The 17,212-nt window shown below is 42.4% G+C and overlaps 1 protein-coding gene across 1 annotated transcript in view; it reads right to left on the minus strand.

Moving 5' to 3' along the window:
• Positions 1-1,564: 1,564 nt before the first annotated feature.
• LOC131930174 (phospholipid-transporting ATPase ABCA1-like) overlaps positions 1,565-17,212 on the minus strand; it is a 30,811-nt gene continuing 15,163 nt past the window's right edge. Inside the window, exons 13-22 of the mRNA XM_059286593.1 lie at positions 17,017-17,202; positions 14,166-14,451; positions 8,326-8,478; positions 7,069-7,198; positions 6,287-6,423; positions 4,310-4,539; positions 3,106-3,293; positions 2,621-2,791; positions 2,197-2,401; positions 1,565-1,733 (exon numbers count right to left, since the gene is read on the minus strand). Coding sequence (XP_059142576.1) covers positions 1,566-1,733; positions 2,197-2,401; positions 2,621-2,791; positions 3,106-3,293; positions 4,310-4,539; positions 6,287-6,423; positions 7,069-7,198; positions 8,326-8,478; positions 14,166-14,451; positions 17,017-17,202 — 1,854 coding nt within the window. The 3' untranslated portion in view covers position 1,565. The remainder of the gene's footprint in view (positions 1,734-2,196; positions 2,402-2,620; positions 2,792-3,105; positions 3,294-4,309; positions 4,540-6,286; positions 6,424-7,068; positions 7,199-8,325; positions 8,479-14,165; positions 14,452-17,016; positions 17,203-17,212) is intronic.

The raw sequence follows: 17,212 nt of genomic DNA on the forward strand, positions 1-17,212 counted from the left end.
TGGTCAGTTAAAAGAGGTTGGTCAGTTAGAAGAAGTTGGTCAGTTAAAAGAGGTTGGTCAGTTAGAAGAAGTTGGTCAGTTAGAAGAAGTTGGTCAGTTAAAAGAAGTTGGTCAGTTAGAAGAAGTTGGTCAGTTAAAAGAGGTTGGTCAGTTAGAAGAAGTTGGTCAGTTAAAAGAGGTTGGTCAGTTAGAAGAAGTTGGTCAGTTAAAAGAGGTTGGTCAGTTAGAAGAAGTTGGTCAGTTAAAAGAGGTTGGTCAGTTAGAAGAAGTTGGTCAGTTAAAAGAGGTTGGTCAGTTAGAAGAAGTTGGTCAGTTAAAAGAGGTTGGTCAGTTAGAAGAAGTTGGTCAGTTAAAAGAGATTGGTCAGTTAGAAGAAGTTGGTCAGTTAAAAGAGGTTGGTCAGTTAGAAGAAGTTGGTCAGTTAAAAGAGGTTGGTCAGTTAGAAGAAGTTGGTCAGTTAGAAGAAGTTGGTCAGTTAAAAGAGGTTGGTCAGTTAGAAGAAGTTGGTCAGTTAAAAGAGGTTGGTCAGTTAGAAGAAGTTGGTCAGTTAGAAGAAGTTGGTCAGTTAAAAGAGGTTGGTCAGTTAGAAGAAGTTGGTCAGTTAAAAGAGGTTGGTCAGTTAGAAGAAGTTGGTCAGTTAAAAGAGGTTGGTCAGTTAGAAGAAGTTGGTCAGTTAAAAGAGGTTGGTCAGTTAGAAGAAGTTGGTCAGTTAAAAGAGGTTGGTCAGTTAGAAGAAGTTGGTCAGTTAAAAGAGGTTGGTCAGTTAGAAGAAGTTGGTCAGTTAAAAGAGGTTGGTCAGTTAGAAGAAGTTGGTCAGTTAAAAGAGGTTGGTCAGTTAGAAGAAGTTGGTCAGTTAGAAGAAGTTGGTCAGTTAAAAGAAGTTGGTCAGTTAGAAGAAGTTGGTCAGTTAAAAGAGGTTGGTCAGTTAGAAGAAGTTGGTCAGTTAGAAGAGGTTGGTCAGTTAAAAGAGGTTGGTCAGTTAGAAGAAGTTGGTCAGTTAGAAGAAGTTGGTCAGTTAGAAGAAGTTGGTCAGTTAAAAGAGGTTGGTCAGTTAGAAGAAGTTGGTCACTTAGAAGAAGTTGGTCAGTTAGAAGAAGTTGGTCAGTTAAAAGAGGTTGGTCAGTTAGAAGAAGTTGGTCAGTTAGAAGAAGTTGGTCAGTTAGAAGAAGTTGGTCAGTTAGAAGAAGTTGGTCAGTTAAAAGAAGTTGGTCAGTTAGAAGAAGTTGGTCAGTTAGAAGAGGTTGGTCAGTTAGAAGAGGTTGGTCAGTTAAAAGAAGTTGGTCAGTTAGAAGAAGTTGGTCAGTTAGAAGAGGTTGGTCAGTTAGAAGAGGTTGGTCAGTTAGAAGAAGTTGGTCAGTTAGAAGAAGTTGGTCAGTTAGAAGAAGTTGGTCAGTTAGAAGAGGTTGGTCAGTTAGAAGAAGTTGAAATTCAGCTCTCCACAACGACAGACAGTGAAAGCAAGTTAAATAAAAGCCGGTAACTAAGAATTTTCACAAGTTTAGAAAACAAGGAAAAACAAAAAAAAATTAACAAGTTTATTTTTTAAAATAATTATTTTATCACATTTAGTCCTTCATGTGCAGTAAGAAAACCTGCTCTAAGGACGTCTGTTGGACCGTGAAATGTTGGAGGTCAAACGTCGACCTGGCCTCTAATGAAAGCCTGAAGATTTCAGACAAACGGGCAGTCTCTGGAACTTGTAGGTGGTAGTACGAGGGTTGGGCGTTGAAAACCTGAGGATAAACAAACACAAAGTTAGGATAGAATAAAGTTTGTTTGTATGGTCGTTGGACGTTGAAAATCTGAGGATAAACAAATGCAAAGTTAGGATAGAATAAAGTTTGTTTGTATGGTCGTTGGACGTTGAAAACCTGAGGATAAACAAATGCAAAGTTAGGATGGAAAAGTTTGTTTGTATGGTCGTTGGACGTTGAAAACCTGAGGATAAACAAATGCAAAGTTAGGATAGAATAAAGTTTGTTTGTATGGTCGTTGGACGTTGAAAACCTGAGGATAAACAAATGCAAAGTTAGGATGGAAAAGTTTGTTTGTATGGTCGTTGGGCGTCGAAAATCTGAATTACGACTAACGGAAAATTAGATATGAATCTTTCGGGAGGTATCTTAAACTCGTTCTAAGTGTTCTATATTAAGCTGTGTTAGTTGTCCCACGTGCCATTTGTATTAACTCGCATACCGTAGTTCCAGGGATGGATGAGATCAGGAAATCTACCGCAGGCTTCAGTGGAAGGATGGCTCCGTCCTCTTGATGTTTAGCGTGGAGGATGACGGTATAGCCCTGGGCAAATTTGTTCTTCAAGTGCTGCGTGCTGCCCAGACACATCAACCGCCCTCTTTTGAGGATCGCAATTTTCGTGCACAGCGCTTCACACTCCTCCATGCTGAAACATCACGAGATCCGATAACATTTTTACTGTATTCTATGGTTAACATATTCTAATTCTATTAAACTTTGCGATTTTTTTTTCAATTTTATTTAGTGATAATTTATTGCATATTTAATGTATTTTAAATATTATTTTACAATAGTACAATGTTATTTACAAGAATATTTATAGAATACCCATCTGAAGTTCTCTGGTCAATTATTGACCTCTCACCTGTGTGAGGTCAGCACCAAGGTTCTCTCCATTGACCTGATCATATGCAGACATTTCCAAAGACTTCTCCTAGAGATGGGGTCCATGCCAGCTGTCGGTTCGTCTAGCATTATAAAGTGGGGGTCACCGATGATGGCTATCCCCATTGACAACTTTCTTTTGTTGCCACCGCTGGCAAGATTTCAATAAAAAAAAATTTTCAGTTTAAAAATATTTTAAATCAACTCTCGGCACCATTAATAGACTATTCGATTATTTTATAACAATCGCTAGTTGAATTATTCACAAGCGCTTTAACTATGTATGTGTAGATTTGCTGTGGGGTTTCAAAGTGAATTTACAATAATCTTTATTAAGTGTTAATAATCTTAATTAATTCCAAGACTTTATATCCCTCCCTTGCGTGAATGTTCACTACCGCTGTTGGTGTGTCAACTTTTTGTTTCACCACTCCGACTACTCTTACAGCCGTTACAGCTGCCTACCTGTAAGCGGATGTCACTTTATCCTCGTGTGGTCGAAGAGTGATAAAATCGATGACCATTTCCGTGATGGTATTTAGATATTGCTCTTTAACTCCCCTCAGCCTTGCGTACAGGTACAGGGTCTCTCGTCCTGTCAGTGAGTCATGGAGGGCGTCAAACTGGGGGCAGTAACTCATCATAGACTGGACCTGTAACATTAAGGGCAGTAACTCATCATACACTGGACCTATAACATTAAGGGCAGTAACTCATCATAGACTGGACCTGTAACATTAAGGGCAGTAACTCATCATACACTGGACCTGTAACATTAAGGGCAGTAACTCATCATAGACTGGACCTGTAACATTAAGGGCAGTAACTCATCATAGACTGGACCTGTAACATTAAGGGCAGTAACACATCATAGACTGGACCTGTAACATTAAGGGCAGTAACTCATCATAGACTGGACCTGTAACATTAAGGGCAGTAACACATCATAGACTGGACCTGTAACATTAAGGGCAGTAACTCATCATAGACTGGACCTGTAACATTAAGGGCAGTAACTCATCATACACTGGACCTATAACATTAAGGGCAGTAACTCATCATAGACAGGACCTGTAACATTAAGGGCAGTAACTCATCATACACTGGACCTATAACATTAAGGGCAGTAACTCATCATAGACTGGACCTGTAACATTAAGGGCAGTAACTCATCATAGACTGAACCTGAATCATTAAGGGCAGTAACTCATCATAGACTTGACCTGTAACATTAAGGGCAGTAACTTATCATAGACTGGACCTGTAGCGTCAAAGGCGGTAATTCAATATAGACTGGACCTAAAAAAAAACTGAGGGCAGTAGCTTATAACGGAGTAGAGTTAAACAATAACTAGTAAAAGTATTAAATGTTACAAGTTAAAAAATTATAATTTTAATAGAATAAGTAATTTAAATTTGAATTAAATATATCAATTATAACTTTTCTATAGTCGCTATACGTTCCTTGTGTAACTGAAGACTTTATATCGGCTTCTATTTTACGCCATAGCCTTCACTTTACCAATGCATCAAAATTGAATGAACTCGACTGTAGTCCATTTCATTAGGTCGTCAGTACTTGCCCAAACAACATTCAAAAGATGAACACAGTTGATAACTTGCTCTGGGTAAAAGTGTGACGGTGATCAATACTTGGTAACCAACTCACCTTTTTTATTTTGGATTTGATATTATAGCCGCCTACGTAAGCCTCTCCTGCCGATAAAGTAATGTCCCCTGTCAACATTTTAAAGATGGTTGTCTTCCCAGCTCCATTCTGTCCCAGCAACCCTAGGCACTCCTTGTCTGGCACCCCAAAGCTAACTGGGTGGACCGCCGTATGTATGGAGCAGAAAAGACTACAGTAGACTTTCTTCAGGTCGATCAGAAGAAGGGCGTCTGAAACAGAAAGAAAGTGCAGTGTAGGATGCAGCGGGGTGAGCTGAGAGTGCAGCAGCCCGAGGCCCCAGAAAATTTTACAAACCATAGTAAAATTCTAGTGTTTTATAACTAGAAAAATACAAAGTTAAATATTTGAATCTCATGCTTATTCAATTTTTTAATAAATATCAAATAAGTGTAACTCTCTAAAATTGCAGAACTAGGTCATGTGGTTTAAAATAGCCTGATGTTATGTAAAATCTTTAACTGCAAAGTTTTGAAAAGAAATAACTATCGGTCACTGTTCAGCCAATCAATATGTCTTACGAAAGTGAAACATTGGGTTATCTCTGGATTTGCAACTTTTATAACATTGGTTCTAAAAATATAAAATTTCTGAATTATTTTTAGGCTTGAGTTTTTATTTATTTTTTACAATCGCTATGAGGTCAACTTATTTAAAAAAAACAATTTTATCCATGACAACAATATGATGAAAGGATTCTCGTCAACTCGCTGGCGTCGATTAGCTCTCAATCACTAACATTCAGACAAGGCTATAAACTATAAACGCGAGCAATACTCTATTGCTAAAATAAAGCGTGAGTTGTCTCCCCTAAAAGTTTTTGTATATCCTTATATAACATAAGGATAATGGCCTTCAAGTGCAACAGAGCTTTAGGTTTTTTTAAATTAAGTTTTTTAACACTTACATTTTAAAATAGAATAGAACCGCGTAGAAAAAAAAATGGAGCTGGGAAGACAACCATCTTTAAATTATTGACAGGGGACATTACTTTATCGGCAGGAGAGGCTTACGTAGGCGGCTATAATATCAAATCACACCACAAAAAGTGAGTTCTGTTTTTACTTGTAAAATGTTCAAATTTCCCCTTTCTTCTACACGTTGTACCATCATCCAGACGACGATTTTGCTTACATTTTAACCCATATCTCATACGATAAATTGACCCAATCGTAAACCCCTAACCCGCTTGACATTTGCACACATGAAGGCATCATGGGACGGAGTGGTCTAGCGGTAGAGAGCTGGACTGCTAACCCGTAAGTCTCGAGTTCGAATCCGGGTTCAAGTCAGTAGACCGTCCCTGAGTCCACCCAACTCTGATGGGTACCTAACTCACGTTAGGGAAAGTAAAGGCGGCTGGGCATAGTGCTGACCACACCTATCTCTGCCTATGCCGAGGTCACAGAAATAAGTTAACTCTACTTCACTTGCCCCATAGACAGTCAGGTTTGAAATGGAAACTTTTGCCCTTGGCATCTCATCGTTATAGTAGGAGAAAATAAACTAGCAAAGAATTAAAGTGTAATCTAGTTTTCATAGTCATATTAATAGTCTATGATGAGTTACTGCCCTTAATGTTACAGGTCCAGTCTATGATGAGTTACTGCCCTTAATGTTACAGGTCCAGTCTATGATGAGTTACTGCCCTTAATGTTACAGGTCCAGTCTATGATGAGTTACTGCCCTTAATGTTACAGGTCCAGTCTATGATGAGTTACTGCCCTTAATGTTACAGGCCCAGTCTATGATGAGTTACTGCCCTTAATGTTACAGGTCCAGTCTATGATGAGTTACTGCCCTTAATGTTACAGGTCCAGTCTATGATGAGTTACTGCCCTTAATGTTACAGGTCCATTCTATAATCAGTTAATGCCCTTAATGTTACAGGTCCAGTCTATGATGAGTTCAATGACTTCAAATGTAAAACCGAAAAGAAGAACATTCTATTCCAATTACCGCTTTTAAAAAGATCTTCCTTCGGTGATTCGTGCACTCTCTTCTGCTCGTTGATGATGTCATCATCCTCTTGGGCTACCTGCACATCTGCAAATTTCTTTCCACAGAAAAGTCTCTGAATACATGACACGCGGTACCTTGTACAGAGACAAGTGAGATAAAATTCATACCCCAGCTATGGTCTGTGTCATGTAGCTTATCGTATGACGATACCATTCCCTAGAACCTTCGCGGTACTCTCAAACAACTAGTTCAATGCAGTTCTAATACAATTAGTTCACCTAAAAATAGTAGTGTAAGAAATTTAGTTCGTAAAGCTAATGGCTGCTAAACCGAAAAGTCACGAGTTCGAACCCTAGGACAGATAAGGCTTGTTAGCTGGTGACAGCCACTCTTCTATGAGAGACAACTCCAAAATCAAACAACTGTTGCCTTCTAGTTTGTTCTTTGCTGGACAAAGGCTATGGAAGCAAATACAAAAAGAAAAGCAGGCTGAAATCGGAGCCACAATGGCGCATAACCAGTTGACACGTATACTTAATTGCGATATTTTTTTAACAATTGGTCTATTATGTTACAGCCCAAAGTCAGGCGACCTCACGAACATCTCACAATGTTTCAAGTCTTGAGGTCTCGACTCGAGACAAGCAGTGACGGTTGTTGACAAAACATTCAGGGTTGTACATCCGTCTCAAACATCATAACTCAATCAAACTCGCGTGCGTGAATGATTGGGAGCATGCGAGTATAGTTATTGTAGTAAATAGGAAACAATAACTTACCAAATAAGTCTGATAACCTTGAATTCGATCAACATTATAAAAATCCAGGAAAGTACACCTTGGCCGAGCAACTTTGAGTAGCATTTAGGCAATTCGTGAGAAAATCCTTCCATGACATCGATAAACCCATCTGTGTGAACAAACATAATACATGCTCATCTTGTGTGGCAAAATAAGGATAAGCCCTTGGCAATGTGGATAAAACAAATTAAAGACAAGGCCTTGACAATGTGGATAAAACAAATTAAAGACAAGGCCTTGACAATGTGGATAAAACAAATTAAAGTCAATCCTTTGACAATGTTGATAAAACAAATTAAAGTCAAGCATTGGACAATGTGGATAAAACAAATTAAAGACAAGGCCTTGACAATGTGGATAAAACAAATTAAAGACAAGGCCTTGACAATGTGGATAAAACAAATTAAAGACAAGGCCTTGACAATGTGGATAAAACAAATTAAAGACAAGGCCTTGACAATGTGGATAAAACAAATTAATAACAAGGCCTTGACAATGTGGATAAAACAAATTAAAGACAAGGCCTTGACAATGTGGATAAAACAAATTAAAGACAAGGCCTTGACAATGTGGATAAAACAAATTAAAGACAAGGCCTTGACAATGTGGATAAAACAAATTAAAGTCAATCCTTTGACAATGTTGATAAAACAAATTAAAGTCAAGCATTGGACAATGTGGATAAAACAAATTAAAGACAAGGCCTTGACAATGTGGATAAAACAAATTAAAGACAAGGCCTTGACAATGTGGATAAAACAAATTAAAGACAAGGCCTTGACAATGTGGATAAAACAAATTAAAGACAAGGCCTTGACAATGTGGATAAAACAAATTAATAACAAGGCCTTGACAATGTGGATAAAACAAATTAAAGACAAGGCCTTGACAATGTGGATAAAACAAATTAATAACAAGGCCTTCATGTATAGTGTTGCAGATACTTCAGTTTAGGTAAAGTGTTTCCGATACTTATGTATAGTCTTGCCGATATTTAAGTTCATATAAAACGTTGCCGATACTTAAGTTCATGTATAGTGTTGCCGATACTTAAGTTTATGTAAAGTGTTGCCGATGCTTAAGTTTATGTAAAGTGTTGCAGATACTTAAGTTCATGTAAAGTGTTGCCGATACTTAAGTTTATGTAAAGTGTTGCCGATGCTTAAGTTTATGTAAAGTGTTGCCGATGCTTAAGTTTATGTAAAGTGTTGCCGATACTTAAGTTTAGGTACTTACTCGCCCCTGCACTGAAAACCATTAAAAGTAAAATGGACGAAATGGCGTAGTTAGGCGAAATATATCCGAAGAACAAATCCAGGAAGAAGTAGAAGCCTTCTAATGATACTCCTATACCCTTGATGACGGTGATTAAAAAACTGAATATCACACCTGCATAAAGATCGACACATAATCAAGGCTGACCATACCAGACACAAGGCTAACCATACCAGACACAAGGCTGACCATACCACACAGACACAAAACTGACCATACCAGACACAAGGCTGAACATACCAGACACAAGGCTGACCATACCACACAGACACAAGGCTGACCATACCAGACACAATGCTAACCATACCGCACAGACACAAGGCTGACAATACCAGACACAAGGCTGACCATACCAGACACAAGGCTGACCATACCACACAGAAACAAGGCTGACCATACCACACAGACACAAGTCTGACCATACCAGACACAAGGCTGACCATACCAGACACAAGGTTGACCATACCAGACACAAGGCTGACCATACCACACAAACACAAGACGGACCATACCAGACACAAGACTGACCATACCACACAAACACAAGGCTGACCATACCAGACACAAGACTGACCATACCAGACACAAGGCTGACCATACCACACAAACACAAGACTGACCATACCAGACACAAGGCTGACCATACCAGACACAAGACTGACCATACCAGACACAAGGCTGACCATATTACACAAACACAAGGCTGACCATACCACAGTCACAAGACTGACCATACCAGACACAAGGCTGACCATACCACACAGAAACAAGGCTAACCATACCAGACACAAGACTGACCATGCCAGACACAAGACTGACCATACCAGACACAAGGCTGACCATACCACACAAACACAAGACGGACCATACCAGACACAAGACTGACCATACCACACAAACACAAGGCTGACCATACCAGACACAAGACTGACCATACCAGACACAAGGCTGACCATACCACACAGAAACAAGGCTAACCATACCAGACACAAGGCTGACCATACCAGACACAAGACTGACCATACCAGACACAAGGCTGACCATATTACACAAACACAAGGCTGACCATACCACAGTCACAAGACTGACCATACCAGACACAAGGCTGACCATACCAGACACAAGACTGACCATACCACACAAACACAAGGCTGACCATACCAGACACAAGGCTGACCATACCACACAGACACAAGGCTGACCATACCACACAGACACAAGGCTGACCATACCAGACACAAAGCTGACCATACCAGACACAAGGCTGACCATACCAGACACAAGGCTGACCATACCACACAGAAACAAGGCTAACCATACCAGACACAAGACTGACCATACCAGACACAAGGTTGACCATACCAGACACAAGGCTGACCATACCGCACAGACACAAGGCTGACCATACCACACAGACACAAGGCTGACCATACCGCACAGACACAAGGCTGACCATACCACACAGACACAAGGCTGACCATACCAGACACAAGGCTGACCATACAACACAGACACAATGCTGACCATACCACACAGACACAAGGCTGACCATACCAGACACAGGGCTGACCATACCAGACACAAGGCTGACCATACCACACAGACACAAGGCTGACCATACCAGACACAAAGCTGACCATACCAGACACAAGGCTGACCATACCAGACACAAGGCTGACCATACCACACAGAAACAAGGCTAACCATACCAGACACAAGGTTGACCATACCAGACACAAGGTTGACCATACCAGACACAAGGCTGACCATACCGCACAGACACAAGGCTGACCATACCACACAGACACAAGGCTGACCATACCAGACACAAGGCTGACCATACAACACAGACACAATGCTGACCATACCACACAGTCACAAGGCTGACCATACCAGACACAATGCTGACCATACCAGACACAATGCTGACCATACCGCACAGACACAAGGCTGACCATACCACACAGACACAAGGCTGACCATACCAGACACAAGACTGACCATACCAGACACAATGCTGACCATACCGCACAGACACAAGGCTGACCATACCACACAGACACAAGGCTGACCATACCACACAGACACAAGGCTGACCATACCAGACACAAGGCTGACCATACCACACAGTCACAAGACTGACCATACCAGACACAAGGCTGACCATACCAGACACTAGGCTGACCATACCACACAGTCACAAGGCTGACCATACCAGACACAAGGCTGACCATACCACACAGACACAAGGCTGACCATACCACACAGTCACAAGGCTGACCATACCAGACACAAGGCTGACCATACCACACAGACACAAGGCTGACCATACCACACAGACACAAGGCTGACCATACAACACAGTCACAAGACTGACCATACCACACAGTCACAAGGCTGACCATACCAGACACAAGGCTGACCATACAACACAGACACAAGGCTGACCATACCACACAGTCACAAGGCTGACCATACCAGACACAAGGCTGACCATACCACACAGTCACAAGGCTGACCATACCAGACACAAGGCTGACCATACCAGACACAAGGCTGACCATACCAGACACAAGGCTGACCATACCAGACACAAGGCTGACCATACCACACAGTCACAAGGCTGACCATACCAGACACAAGGCTGACCATACCAGACACAAGGCTGACCATACCAGACACAAGGCTGACCATACCACACAGACAAAAGGCTGACCATACCACACAGTCACAAGGCTGACCATACCACACAGTCACAAGGCTGACCATACCAGACACAAGGCTGACCATACCACACAGACACAAGGCTGACCATACCAGACACAAGGCTGACCATACCACACAGACAAAAGGCTGACCATACAACACAGACACAAGGCTGACCATACCACACAGTCACAAGGCTGACCATACCAGACACAAGGCTGACCATACCAGACACAAGGCTGACCATACCAGACACAAGGCTGACCATACCAGACACAAGGCTGACCATACCACACAGTCACAAGGCTGACCATACCAGACACAAGGCTGACCATACCAGACACAAGGCTGACCATACCAGACACAAGGCTGACCATACCACACAGACAAAAGGCTGACCATACAACACAGACACAATGCTGACCATACCAGACACAAGGCTGACCATACCGCACAGTCACAAGGCTGACCATACCAGACACAAGACTGACCATACCAGACACAAGGCTTACCATACCAGACACAAGGCTGACCATACCACACAGACAAAAGGCTGACCATACCAGACACAAGGCTGACCATACCAGACACAAGGCTGACCATACCAGACACAAGGCTGACCATACCAGACAGACACAAGGCTGACCATACCAGACACAAGGCTGACCATACCAGACACAAGGCTGACCATACCAGACAGACACAAGGCTGACCATACCAGACACAAGGCTGACCATACCAGACAGACACAAGGCTGACCATACCAGACACAAGGCTGACCATACCAGACACAAGGCTGACCATACCAGACAGACACAAGGCTGACCATACCAGACACAAGGCTGACCATACCAGACACAAGGCTGACCATACCACACAGACACAAGGCTGACCATACCTGACAAAATGCTGACCATACCAGACACAAGGCTGACCATACCACGCAGACACAAGGCTGACCAAACCACACATAAGGCTGACCATACCAGACACAAGGCTGACCATACCAGACACAAGGCTGACCATACCACACAGACACAAGGCTGACCATACCACACAGACACAAGGCTGACCATACCCGACACAAGACTGACCATACCAGACACAAGGCTGACCATACCACACAGACACAAGGCTGACCATACCCGACACAAGACTGACCATACCAGACACAAGGCTGACCATACCAGACACAAGGCTGACCATACCACACAGACACAAGGCTGACCATACCACACAGACACAAGGCTGACCATACCAGACACAAGGCTGACCATACCAGACACAAGGCTGACCATACCACACAGACACAAGGCTGACCATACCAGACACAAGGCTGACCATACCACACAGACACAAGGCTGACCATACCAGACACAAGGTTGACCATACCAGACACAAGGCTGACCATACCAGACACAAGGCTGACCATACCAGACACAAGGCTGACCATACCACACAGACACAAGGCTGACCATACCAGACACAAGGCTGACCATACCAGACACAAGGCTGACCATACCACACAAACACAAGGCTGACCATACCAGACACAAGGCTGACCATACCACACAGACACAAGGCTGACCATACCAGACACAAGGTTGACCATACCAGACACAAGGCTGACCATACCAGACACAAGGCTGACCATACCAGACACAAGGCTGACCATACCACACAGACACAAGGCTGACCATACCAGACACAAGGCTGACCATACCAGACACAAGGCTGACCATACCACACAAACACAAGGCTGACCATACCAGACACAAGACTGACCATACCAGACACAAGACTGACCATACCAGACACAAGGCTGACCATACCACACAGACACAAGGCTGACCATACCACACAGACACAAGGCTGACCATACCAGACACAAGGCTGACCATACCAGACACAAGGCTGACCATACCACACAGACACAAGGCTGACCATACCAGACACAAGACTGACCATACCAGACACAAGGCTGACCATACCAGACACAAGGCTGACCATACCAGACACAAGACTGACCATACCAGACTCAAGGCTGACCATACCAGACACAAGGCTGACCATACCAGACACAAGGCTGACCATACCAGACACAAGGCTGACCATACCAGACACAAGGCTGACCATACCAGACACAAGGCTGACCATACCAGACACAAGGCTGACCATACCAGACACAAGGCTGACCATACCAGACACAAGGCTGACCATACCAGACACAAGACTGACCACACGTACAAATAATGGCCTTATTTGCCTTGTGCTTTTTTATCAGAGATGTAACCAACCTCCTATGAACAATTATATCGGCGGAGGGTGGTTGGGTTGCTGTGACGGCAGCATAAACTCAAGGTTTTTTACAAGTAGTACTTGTGGAAACAGCGGTTATCCGTAAAAATAAACCGGGAGTGATCTCCTCTATACTTTCTCGAGTATTCTTATATAAAACAACAGGGGATGGGAACCCGGGATATAGTTATGATTTTTAATCCATTTTAAATACTTAAACTTGTTTAAATAGAATAGAATCTCATAGAAAAAAGAATTGCGCACCAAGCGAACGCCGAATAAAGATGTGTATAATAGTGCGGAATATTATTAGCACTTTATAAATTCTCATGCGTTTTTTGAGAAATCGGAAATAGTGAAAATTACTACTCAACGGAAATTACTCAAAATTTGAAAGAAGGCAGAAAATTAGATCTTTTACTTACATGTGAAATTTCATTTATCTATCTGAAATAGTACTCAAGTTTTAGGCTTTTGAAAAATTCAAAGTAGAAAAAGTACCACTTCCGGGTATCGGAAATCGCTCAAAAGTTGATATGGAACAACGATTTTGATAAAATACTTATTTATGAAATTTCACAAACATACGGACAAGATTGCAAAATTATGTTTTTCCTTATCAGTGAGGTGTAAAACGTCGAGATTTGTAAAAATCTCGATTTTTTTTTTGCACGATTACAAAACTTTCTCTATACTGCGTATATACGAGAAAGTAAAAAGGAAAAGTTACATCTCTGCTTTCTATTTAGTACAAGTAATGACTGTATTACAGAAAGACAAAGAATGAGATCAATTACCTATGACGAGATTGACGATGAGAATGATGACGATTGCTATTGTCGGCGAGGAGAAGACGTTCTGTATCAGGTAGAGATACGGAAAAGATGCGATGCCAAATGCGGAAAAGCCGATGACTAAAACTAGCCAGCGGTCGCGGTCGAGGAAGACTTTGTGGTTGAAAGCCAGCAAGCACATGTACAAGGTGATGATGGCTATAAATAGCAGAAAGTCGAAGACAAACGTCCCCAGCCAATACGCTACAGGGTGGACACCGCTCAGTGTTTGGAGGTGTTTGGCACCAGTCTAAAGATAAAAATAAGTTTAGCACCAGTATTAAGATGTAAATAAATGTGACAGAATGAACATTACCACAGACAAATCAGCAAATGCAAAACCAAAGACAAGACTAAATACACAAGATATGAGACAGGAGACTTGACTCAAGACACAGGAGACTGTACACAACATATATAACATATGGGGCTGGACAGACAGGAGACTTGACTCAAGACACAGGAGACTGTACACAACATATGGGTGCTGGACAGACAGGAGACTTGACTCAAGACACAGGAGACTGGACACAACATATGGGTGCTGGACAGACAGGAAACTTGACTCAAGACACAGGAGACTGTACACAACATATGGGTGCTGGACAGACAGGAGACTTGACTCAAGACACAGGAGACTGTACACAACATATGGGTGCTGGTCAGACAGGAGACTTGACTCAAGACACAGGAGACTGTACACAAAATATGGGTGCTGGTCAGACAGGAGACTTGACTCAAGACACAGGAGACTGTACACAAAATATACAACATATGGGTGCCGGACAGACAGGAAACTTGACTCAAGACACAGGAGACTGTACACAACATATGGGTGCTGGACAGACAGGAGACTTGACTCAAGACACAGGAGACTGTACACAACATATGGGTGCTGGTCAGACAGGAGACTTGACTCAAGACACAGGAGACTGTACACAACATATGGGTGCTGGACAGACAGGAGACTTGACTCAAGACACAGGAGACTGTACACAACATATGGGTGCTGGACAGACAGGAGACTTGACTCAAGACACAGGAGACTGTACACAAAATATGGGTGCTGGTCAGACAGGAGACTTGACTCAAGACACAGGAGACTGTACACAACATATGGGTGCTGGACAGACAGGAGACTTGACTCAAGACACAGGAGACTGTACACAACATATGGGTGCTGGACAGACAGGAGACTTGACTCAAGACACAGGAGACTGTACACAACATATGGGTGCTGGACAGACAGGAGACTTGACTCAAGACACAGGAGACTGTACACAACATATGGGTGCTGGACAGACAGGAGACTTGACTCAAGACACAGGAGACTGTACACAACATATGGGTGCTGGTCAGACAGGAGACTTGACTCAAGACACAGGAGACTGTACACAAAATATACAACATATGGGTGCCGGACAGACAGGAAACTTGACTCAAGACACAGGAGACTGTACACAACATATGGGTGCTGGTCAGACAGGAGACTTGACTCAAGACACAGGAGACTGTACACAACATATGGGTGCTGGACAGACAGGAGACTTGACTCAAGACACAGGAGACTGTACACAACATATGGGTGCTGGACAGACAGGAGACTTGACTCAAGACACAGGAGACTGTACACAACATATGGGTGCTGGACAGACAGGAGACTTGACTCAAGACACAGGAGACTGTACACAACATATGGGTGCTGGACAGACAGGAGACTTGACTCAAGACACAGGAGACTGTACACAACATATGGGTGCTGGTCAGACAGGAGACTTGACTCAAGACACAGGAGACTGTACACAACATATGGGTGCTGGACAGACAGGAAACTTGACTCAAGATACAGGAGACTGTACACAACATATGGGTGCTGGACAGACAGGAAACTTGACTCAAGACACAGGAGACTGTACACAACATATGGGTGCTGGACAAACAGGAGACTTGACTCAAGACACAGGAGACTGTACACAAAATATACAACATATGGGTGCCGGACAGACAGGAGACTTGACAGAACACACATAAAAGACATTATCTATATAACATTATTCCATTAATCCATCTGGTAAAGTCATTGTTCTCTCTACATCCCCCCTACCCCACCCCTCCACTCCTCAAATACAGGAAGGTGTTTGAATCTGTGATTTAATTATGCCATTTACTCTGTTACATACTATTAGAAAAAAAAATTCTTTACATGGTAACGTATTAAATGTGGTGTCGAACTGTTCAGCATATAATACCAAATATTCGCGTAGTTGTCACCCTTTATCATATCCCTTTGCTGCCCGTATCCCATGCGGCTACTGTGCACAATGTTCTAACGCTAGTAACATCTTTCTGCGAGATAAAGAATGTTCTAACGCTAGTAACATCTTTCTGAGAGATAAAGAGATAAAGAATGTCATTACATAAAGGATCTCTGTCTAAATTAGAATGTCCATGACTGCTGATAACTTACCGCACATTCAACTATCAGGCCGTAGATCATCTGATGACTTAGATCATCTGATGAATTAGATCATCTGATGACTTAGATCATCTGATGACTTAGATCATCTGATGACTTAGATTATCTGATGACTTAGATCATCTGATGACTTAGCTCATCTGATGACTTAGATCATCTGATGACTTAGATCATCTGATGACTTAGATCATCTGATGACTTAGATCATCTGATGACTTAGATCATCTGATGACTTATATTATCTGATGACTTAGATCATCTGATGACTTAGATCATCTGATGACTTAGATCAGCTGATGACTTAGATCATCTGATGACTTAGATCATCTTATGACTTACCGCACGTTCAACTATCAGGGCGTAGATAAACATGACTGGCAGAAGCACCATGGCAAAGATGACTGCGGTCAGCGTGCTCATTGCGAACCCAGTGATACTTCCCGTAGTAAAATACTGGAGGCCAAGCTCAATAGAAAAGTCGTCCCCCAGTGCTGCCTTGACCTCAGCGTTGAGCATCAGTTGAAGCTAGAAGATT

The sequence above is a fragment of the Physella acuta genome, unplaced genomic scaffold, assembly GCF_028476545.2.
Source record: "Physella acuta isolate Inbredline_101_S28 unplaced genomic scaffold, ASM2847654v3 ptg000098l, whole genome shotgun sequence".
NCBI lineage: Eukaryota > Metazoa > Mollusca > Gastropoda > Physidae > Physella > Physella acuta.